This window comes from Phoenix dactylifera, unplaced genomic scaffold, assembly GCF_009389715.1.
Source record: "Phoenix dactylifera cultivar Barhee BC4 unplaced genomic scaffold, palm_55x_up_171113_PBpolish2nd_filt_p 002841F, whole genome shotgun sequence".
In the NCBI taxonomy this organism is placed as follows: Eukaryota; Viridiplantae; Streptophyta; class Magnoliopsida; order Arecales; family Arecaceae; genus Phoenix; species Phoenix dactylifera.
This window is the reverse complement of record NW_024069937.1, coordinates 14,270-24,079: the sequence shown is the minus strand read 5'-3', so window position 1 is coordinate 24,079 and position 9,810 is coordinate 14,270. Positions and strand designations below refer to the sequence as shown.

Sequence of the window (9,810 nt, the reverse complement as noted above, 5' to 3'; positions counted from 1 at the left end):
TGTAGGTGCGTACCCTACTCCTACAGTGAACCTACTGCAGCCAATCTACACTGCATGGACCCATATGGCTAGAGACCATGTATGTGTGCAGTTCAAACTACAATAACCTCACTGTGAGTAGCCAAAGCACCGCAGGTGAAAGGACCAGTCACACTACTGCAACATCAAGCAAGTCACTGACGAGTGGATAGACATCCAAGTGACTTCTTGTTTTGGTCACGCTCAGTACCCTTGTTCTCTAACAAGCACCTGCACTATCACTTCAGTGTCCCTATACTGTGGACTCAAGTCTCGTCCATCCAGAAGAAAAGTGATCTGTGCACTGATCGGATCGATCACCGTCCTCGTGATGATCCTTTGATCAGGAGCATTTAGAAATTAATCACCAATGATACATGGCTCAAATTCTCAACTCTTTGAGAATATGTATCATCATCTCATTAATTTCTTGGACGATTCATAGACACATAAATAATATGAATGAAAAGATGCCTTTTATTTATTCAATAATAAATAGTCAAGTACAAAATTATGTCCCTAGAATTAATAATGTGTCAGCCAGATTGGCTTCTAGGGCATACATCTAACATGTGTGCAGTCAAACTACAATAACCTCACTGTGAGTAGCCGAAGCACCGCAGGTCAAAGGACCAGTCATACTACTGCAACATCAAGCAAGTCACTGACGAGTGGATAGACATCCAAGTGACTTCTTGTCTTGGTTCACGCTCAGTACCCTTGTTCTACTAACAAGCACCTGCACTATCACTTCAGTGTCCCTACACTGTGGACTCAAGTCTCGTCCATCCAGAAGGAAAGTGATCTGTGCACTGATCGGATCGATCACCGTCCTCGGTGATGATCCATTGATCAGGAAGCATTTAAAAATTAATCACCGATGATACATAGCTCAAATTCTCAACTCTTGAGAATATGCATCATCATCTTATTAATTTCTTGGACGATTCATAGACACATAAATAATATGAATGAAAAGATGCCTTTTATTTATTCAATAATAAATAGTCAAGTACAAAATTATGTCCCTAGAAATAACAATGTGTCAGCCAGATTGGCTTCTAGGGCATACATCTAACAGTAAGAACCTACCTCGGCTAAGGAGTCCACCCCGGCAGCAGAGACAACCCCGACCAAGGGTCTCCACCTCGGCTGAAATCCCCACTACGGACTCGAGTGTACCCGGGGAAGTATGAGAATTACACTCCTATCAACGCACCCCGGACCGAAATCCTAATGGAGATCGAGGGTCGGGACTTTTTCCGACCCCCGCCCCCGATGCGGGAAACAGGAGTCTCGCGCAACCCCAGGAAGTACTGTCGCTTCCACCGGGACCACGGCCACGGACACGGAGGATGTTTCCAGCTCCGAGATGAAATTGAGGTGCTTATCCGCCGCGGGGTACTCAATCGGTTTGTGAAGAACCGACGTGAGGAAGGGAGGCTAGTGGAAAACGTCGTGCCGCCCGAGGAATCCAAACGACAACAGGCCCATTGCCGGCACCATCAACATGATCGGAGGAAGCCCGACCGAAGAGTCAATCAAGGAAAGGACCCATCTGAAACGCCCGCGCACCTTCGAAGCTATCTCGTTTTCGGAGGAAGACTTAAAAGGAGTTGAGACTCCTCACGATGATGCTGTGGTCATCTCCATGATTGTAAATAAGTTCGATGTAAAGCGGGTCCTAGTTGATAATGGAAGCTCGGCTAATGTTTTGTACTACCACCCCTACCAAAAAATGGGGTCAACGGGAAAGCCAGCTTCGGAAAATGAATACCCCGCTAGTCGGATTCACCAGGGACTCGGTCCCGGTCGAGGGCGAGGTCAGCTTTCTTGTTACGGTCGGCCTGCGGCCCCCCGAAAAGAGTACTGTGAGGACGGACTTCCTTGTGGTCCGCCTACCCTCAGCCTACAATGCTATCCTCGGACGACCAGGGCTAAATGCCCTCCGAGCCGTGGTCTCGACCTACCACCTACTCGTGCGATTCCCCACCAACCAAGGAGTAGGCGAGGTCTGCGGAAACCAACTGATAGCCAAGCAGTGCTACATGGCGACCTGCAAAGCGAAGCAGCCAACTGAAGCATCGAGTCGGCGAGAGCTATCAACCGAGGCGCCAACTCAGGCAATGGGCTGCACGCTGCCCATAGAAACCTTGGACGTGCGGGATGACCTCTGGAAGAAGCAAGTAGAGCCCGGTGAGCTTCTTAATCAAATCCCTTTACAAGAAAATTGCCCAGAGCAAACTGTGCAGATCGGCTCCGGCCTAAGCCCCCTGCGAAAGGAAGCGCCTGACCGAATTCCTCCGGGCCAACATTGACGTCTTCGCCTGGTCGCCCGCCGACATGCCGGGAATCGACCCTGAGGTCATGGTCCACCGACTCCAGATGAAGCCGATCTGCAGGCCTGTAAAACAAAAGAAATGGGGCTCTGCCCCGGAACGGCAGCGAGCGGCAGCCGAAGAAGTGGATAAGCTCCTTGAGGCCGGCTTTCATCCGAGAGGTCTCCTACCCTGATTGGCTTGCCAATGTGGTCCTCGTAAAGAAGGCCAACGGAAAAATGGCGCATGTGTGTGGACTACACCGACCTGAATAAGGCCTGCCCGAAGGATAGTTTTTCCCTCCCCAGCATCGACCAGCTCGTCGACTCCACCTCGGGACATCAGCTACTAACCTTCATGGATGCCTTCTCAGGATACAATCAGATCCGAATGGCGCCAGAAGATGAGGAGAAGACGGCCTTCATCACCGACAAGGGCACTTATTGTTACAAAGTAATGTCATTCGGATTGAAGAATGCAGGAGCCACATACCAAAGGCTGGTCAGCCAAATCTTTGAAGATCAGATCGGCCGAAATATGGAAGTCTACGTGGATGACATGTTGGTGAAAAGCCGAGCGGCAGAGCACCATGTGGCTAACCTCAATGAAACATTCTCCAAGCTCAGAAAATACCAAATGAAGCTCAACCCTGCGAAGTGCGCGTTCGGAGTCACCTCGGGCAAGTTCCTGGGCTTCATAGTAATCCAGCGTGGAGTTGAAGCCAACCCCGAGAAGATCCGAGCGCTGCAAGAGATGACACCTTCAAGGACAGTCAAGGAAGTGCAGCGGCTCACTGGGCGGGTCGCAACCTTGGGGAGGTTTGTCTCCAGGTCGGCCGAGCGCTGCCTTCCATTCTTCAAGATCCTTAAGCGATCAAAGAACTTCCTGTGGTCGGAGGAATGCCAGCAGGCCTTTGAAGAGCTCATGTGCCTTCTGGCCTCCCCCCCGCTACTCACTAAGCCTCGGCAAGGCGAGGTTCTTTATTTATATCTGGCCGTCTCCCCGGTCGCAGTGAGCTCAGTCCTGGTCCGGAAAGAGGACAAGCTCCAGAAGCCTGTCTACTATACCAGCCGGATCCTCAGAGATGCTGAGACCCGATATTCTAAGCTTGAGAAGACAATTTTTGTTCTAATCATTTCAGCTCGGAGACTCCGGCCCTATTTTCAAGCCCATACCATAGCTATACTGACCGACCAGCCTATGAAGCAAATACTGCAGAGGTCGGACCGCGCCGGAAGGGTTGCCCAAATGGGCGGTTGAGCTCGGGGAGTTCGACCTTGAATACCGGCCTAGGCCAGCTATTAAAGCTCAAGCACTCGCCGATTTCATCGTGGAGTGCACTTTGCCAGACGACCCCGAGCTGCCACTCACGCCAACGGGGGAAACCCTGAGGCCGCCATGGGTCCTATATGTGGACGGCTCCTCGACCTCGGGGGGTAGCGGAGCGGGACTCATCCTCACCAGCCCGGATGGGGTGGTGGCTGAGCAGGCCCTACGTCTTGAGTTCCCAGCCTCAAACAACGAGGCAGAGTACGAGGCGCTCATTGCCGAGCTCAAGTTGGCAAAGGAGCTGAAGGCAGAAGACCTAAAGGTCTTCAGTGACTCCCAACTAGTAGTGAGCCAGGTCTTGGGAGATTTCGAAGCAAAGGAGCCATTAATGCAGAAATATCTTCAAAAGGTGCGGGAACGTATATCCGCCCTAGGCTCCGTCAGCATCCAGCATATCCCCAGAACGGAGAACCTCAGTGCTGACCAATTGTCAAAGCTGGCGACCTCTCGCATGAGTGAGCTCTCCAAGGCAACGGTGCTCAAATACCTCCAAACACCCAGCACAGAGGAACCTGAACCGACCATGTGCATCGACATCGAGCCAAGCTGGATCGATGGGTTCATCAACTATTTGCAGAATGGGACCCTCCCTCACGACGAGCTGGAGGCTCGCCGGATCAGGCGTCAAGCCCCCCGGTACATACTATATGAAGACAAGCTCTATCGTCGGTCATTTACTTCTTCTCTCCTTAAATGTCTCCGCCCCTCGGAGGCAGACTATGCTCTGTGAGAGGTCCATGAAGGGGTTTGTGGGAACCACCTGGGAGGTCGAGCACTAGCGCATAAGATCCTGCGCCAAGGTTACTTTTGGCCCACACTTCAAAAGGACGCAACGGACTTCGTCCGGAGGTGTGATCGGTGTCAACGGAATGCCAATATCCAGCGCCGACCTTGGGCCCCGCTGACCTCGATTATTGCCCCCTGGCCATTCGCCCAATGGGGGATTGATATCCTGGGACCTTTCCTCCTAGCCACCGGGCAAAGAAAATTTCTGGTCGTCTCCATCGACTACTTTACCAAAATGGGTCGAAGCAGAACCTGTGGCCCGGATCACCGAGCAAAAAATGCGGGACTTTGTTTGGAAGTCCATAATCTGTAGATTCGGACTCCCCCGTATCCTTATATCTGACAACGGCCGTCAGTTTGACAACATCCACTTCAGAGAATTCTGCTCCGAACTCGGCATTGACTACCGCTTCTCCTCGGTCGCCCATCCACAGACAAACGGAGAAACCGAGGTAACAAACCGCACCATTTTGCAAGAACTCAAAGCCAGGCTCGATCGATCCAAGGGGCAATGGGTCGAGGACCTGTATAATGTTCTCTGGGCCTATCGGACTACATTTCGACTACCTACCGGTGAGACCCCCTTCAACCTGACGTACGGAACGGAGGCTGTTATCCCTCTGGAGATTGGACTCCCCTCACCAAGGGTGGAGTACTACGATGCTGGCTCCAACTCCTCTCAGCTCAGGAACAATATGGACCTCATTGAAGAAACAAGAGAGGTCATCCGGGTCCGCATGGCAAGGTACCAGCAGAAAACGGCCCAGTACTACAACTCCAAAGTCAAGCCTAAGCTTTTCAAAGTGGAAGATCTCGTCCTCAGGAGAGTCGAAGCCTCTCAGCCGACCGAGCAGGGGAAGCTAGCCCCAAACTGGGAAGGACCGTACCAAATCGCCCGAGTACAACGACCCGGAGCATACAAGTTGGAGTCCCTCAAAGGGACCCCCATCCCGCGAAGCTGGAATTTCGAGAATCTACGGATGTATTACCAGTAAAACCCTAAGGGATCCCTAGTGATTGGGAGCATGAATCCCGTCTTCTCACAATTACTCATCTACGACTCTCCTTTAATCATGCTATGCTTCTCCTAATATTGGGACATTTGTGATCCTCAGATCGTCTGGCTAAGCTCGGATACTCGGCAATGTTCGGACGCCCGACCGAGTTCAGATGCTTCGGTTGGACCTGAAGCATCTCCCCGCGATGATATCAAGCTGGGCCTCGATCTCCCTCGAATCCCTCGACCAAGTTTGGGATGCCCCATGAGTCGACCGTACAGTCTCAAACTTCCTCGACCTCGGGAAGCGTCGCAGGTCGACAGTGCGTTCCTAGACCCCTCGACCTTGCGTACGATGCCTCGACAGAGTTCGGGATGCCCCATGAGTCGACCGTAGAGTCTCAAACTTCCTCGACCTCGAGAAGCGTCGCAGGTCGATAGTGTGTTCCCGAACCCCTCGACCTTGCGCACGATGCCTCGACAGAGTTCGGGATGTTCCGTGAGTCGACCGTAGAGTCTCAAACTCCCTCGACCTCGGAAAGTATCGCAGGTCGACAGTGCGTTCCCAGACCCCTCGACCTTGCGTACGATGCCTCGACAGAGTTCGGGATGCCCCGTGAGTCGACCGTAGAGTCTCAAACTCCCTCGACCTCGGGAAGCGTCGCAGGTCGACAGTGCGTTCCCGGATCCCTCGACCTTGCGTATGATCCCTCGACTAAAGTCGGGATGCCCCGTGCGTCGACCGTAGAGTCCCAAACTCCCTCGACCTCGAGAAGCGTCACCAGGTCGATAGTGAGCCCAAGCTTCCTCGGCCTCGTGCTCGGTACCTCGACCAAGGTCGGGATGCCCCGTGTGTCGACCGTAGAGTCCCAAACTCCCTCGACCTCGGGAAGCATCACCAGGTCGGCAGCGAGCTCAAGCCACCTCGACCTCTGAAAATCGAAGATAGAGCCTTTGCGGCCCCCCGGGACATTCGACAACAACCCCGAAGCAACACCCGCGAACCGACGGCGGCGATTTCTCCTAGTTCGTCGGTGTCCCCAAAACGGATCCCAAGCCAAAGAACACCTCCGAAAACCAGGAGGCAAGGCAGCCCGCTTCGACATGGGACGCTCGACATCAAAAAAGTAAGAGGTACATCCCACTTAGCACTTGCTCCATTACATCTACACACTTATGGATCGCTGGCGAGATCCTGATCGAGCTCGGGATTTTCCCTGACCAAGGTCGGGATGCCCTCCTGGATTGGCCCAAGGCCGGGGTCCCACCAACCCCGTGCATACCTTCTTTATTTACGATCCCCATTTCAGCCCACACAAACCCCTCTGAATAAGAGCTCGGCCAAGCCCCAATTATCGAAAGATCGATGCCAGTCTCCAGTGACAACCTCGACCATGGACGCCCTGATCAAGCCCGAAAGGGCTAGGGCACTCATCATAGATTCCAACCCTACTTGTTGGAACCTCGACTAAGCCCGAGACCAACGACCGTGAAGGCCCCGGCGGCAATTCATCATTGGCTCGCGGTCTCCTTAGGGGCTGACCTTAGCATTTTTTGTAAACTTACGTCCGAAAAAGCCGAGCTTAAAGGACGTGGTCCGAATGCTCCAGGAGATAAACCTGGAGGGCTAACAAAACCCCTTTTTGGGGTCCGAGGCCCGAGCCGGGTGTCCTGGAACTTCAGGAGCCAGGTTCAGTGGCCCGGCAGACTTCGAATCCGAGCCCAGAGACCTGGTGAAATTTCCTAAGATCTAAGCCCGACGTCAAAAGATCGTTTTTATCAAACTTAAGCTCAATAATGTAGCGAGCATAATCCGAACTTAAGTCTATGAGCTTAACCGAGCTTGAACACTTGGATAAATCATCCAGAAGGAAGAAAAGCGAGTACAAACTGACAAAAACGCTCTTTCATTAATGAAAAGCCCGAAGGCTGAAGTACAAAACTGAGGATCGGCCGAACAACAAGCTTGAAGGCCGACCCCACTTACAACCAAAAAAAAAAAGAAAAAAAGGGGAAAGAAAGAAAGGAGAAGCCGAGTCCTAAGGACCGGCGGCTGCACCAGTATCACCCTCAAGGTCATCGATCGCGATGATCTGAGGGTCTTCGGCGGGTGCTGGCCCTAAACCCCCCTCGGCAACCTCAATCGGGGCCTCGTCAGTAGCCCCGGGAACCTCCTCGACGACTTCTTCGAAAGGAGCCTCCGACGTCGCCCGATCGGCCGTACCCGCCTCAGTCTCGGCGAGCTCCCCTTCGGCCATACCACCTTCGGCCTCGGCCAGCGCCTCCTCAGCCGCAATGATTGCGGGGACCTCGGCCTCGACCTCATCACTTAGGCCCATTCTCGGCCGAATCCCTGAAAGGTCGAGCTGGGGACAATACCAGGCCATCTGCCTTCGAAAATTCTCGAACCCCCAAAGGAACCCGTCCACGGTTTCCTCCTCCAGCATATCGCGGAACTCTTCTGACTCTTTGAAGAGTTCCACTGCGTTCTCAGCTCGCTCGAGTGCCCTCTTCTCCCGGACCTCGAGCTGCTCGACCTTCAGGCAGAGAACTCCGCCCTCGTACTTATGGCCGGCGGCTTCAGAACGGGCCTCGGCAAGACGCGCCTCGGAGGCGCGCAATTTCGACCTTGCCAGCGTGTGCGCGGCCCTCTCCTCTTCGAGCACGTCCGCCAACGCCAGCCGCTCGGCCTCGGTGGCCTCTCTCCGCGCCTCGGCCTCCGCCAGCGCGGCCTCCAGCTCGGCGACCTTCTTCTTGGCCGACTCTAGTTGTCCGTAGAGCCGCCGAGACTCTTCCTGGCATTCTGAGGCAATGAATACCAGGGTATCGATCTCATGAATGTGCTGCAGAAAAGAAATAATGGTAAGCAAAAATGAAGAAGGTACTGGTGACTAAGGACAAAATGAAAAGATGACTCACCCGAGCAGTGTTGCGGTAAGTCTCATCGACGACTTCCTCCAACGAGAGAGTCTTGAACTCGGCCTCGTCAGCTGGAAGCACTGCGCGGCGGAATATCGCGCGCGCGACCTCGGCATCCCGGAAAGCCGAGCTGTCCTCGCGAATGGGGGACTCCGGGTCGGCCGACCCCCTCCCCCCAGTCTCGGAAGAACTCGGCCCGACCGAGCTCGTGACGACGGGACGAGGCGCCCTCGGAACCCCAGGGCCCCTGCTCGACTCGGGCCCCGAGCGCCGCAGCTGGATGACCGGACGACCCGCCCCTTGGGAGATAGGGGTGGGGCAGGTCGGAGAAGCCGAGCTCGATGCCCCCCCAGGACCCGAACTCGCGTGCTCAGTGGGCGGAGCTCTCCTCCCGGTGGACCCCGAGGCTCCAGCCTCTGGACCCCTCACCTCGGCAGGGGCAGAAGGAGCGGCCGACTTGGCCTTCTTCCGGGGCTTAGGAATAGCCCCGCCAGCTTCGGCTTCCCGCTTCTTCAGCCGAGAGAAGAGGGACGTGTTGCTGGTCGGCATGTGGGGAATGTCTGAAACAAAGGAATTCTTCTAAGTGTCAGCCCAACATCGGAAGAACAAAGGGAAGAAACAAGCAAGGTAAAAATCAAAGAATAAAGGAGCAGCACAACTGCCCTTACCCTCGGGGTGCGCCGAGCTCAGGCCGACCTCTGCCAGAGCTTCCTCGGTCAGAAGCTCGGTCAGGAGGATATCCTTCCCGAGGCTTCGCAGGGCATCAAAAGCCCTCTGCTCTCTCACCGAAAGACTGTTGAGCCTATTTAGGGCCTTTAGCCCGGGATGCCCCCATCTCGGATCGAACCCCCACGAGAGCTCGGAAGAAAGAAAGAAAAATCTCCCCTTCCACTCATGAATTGAGGAAGGAGCACCTCGGAAGAACGACATACCGCTCCTCCAGGCAAAATACAACCATTCTACGTCCGTCGGGTTCTTTTTTAACATGAAACACCGGCGGAAGACGTTCACCGAGGTCGGGATCCCGTGCGCCAGGCAGAGGGATACAAACCCGACGATAGTCCTCCATGAGTTTGGAGTAAGCTGCGCCGGGACGAGTTGGTACTCCACTAGCAGGTCATTCACAAACTCATGGAGCGGGAACCGCAGGCCGGCCTAGAGCGTATCAATATACACCCCGACCCGACCTGGCGGAGGTCTAGACGCCCGACCTTCCGACCCGGCAACTTCGAGACGAAACCCGGGCTGGAAGAAAAATCGGGAACGGATCAAGTCTAGCTCCTCCTCAGTCACAGTGGACCCAACCTCACCGGGACCGAGACCCATTTTAGAAGAAAAGAGAAAAAACGGAGAAGAAAATAAGAAACAGTGGCGAAGAATGGGAAGAGAACAGATACCTAAAGAAAAGAAAAAAGACTTCCGAGCCAATGGGGAGAACGACCT

The 9,810-nt window shown here is 54.2% G+C and overlaps 1 protein-coding gene across 1 annotated transcript; it reads right to left on the bottom strand.

Annotated features, from left to right (window-relative positions):
• Positions 1–7,487: 7,487 nt before the first annotated feature.
• Positions 7,488–8,916, bottom strand: LOC120109806. The gene is made up of 2 exons (XM_039123477.1): positions 8,797–8,916; positions 7,488–8,291 (listed from the first exon to the last, which is right to left on the bottom strand). Exons 1-2 carry the CDS (start codon positions 8,914–8,916, stop codon positions 7,488–7,490), a joined length of 924 nt encoding a protein of 307 aa, XP_038979405.1.
• Positions 8,917–9,810: the final 894 nt, after the last annotated feature.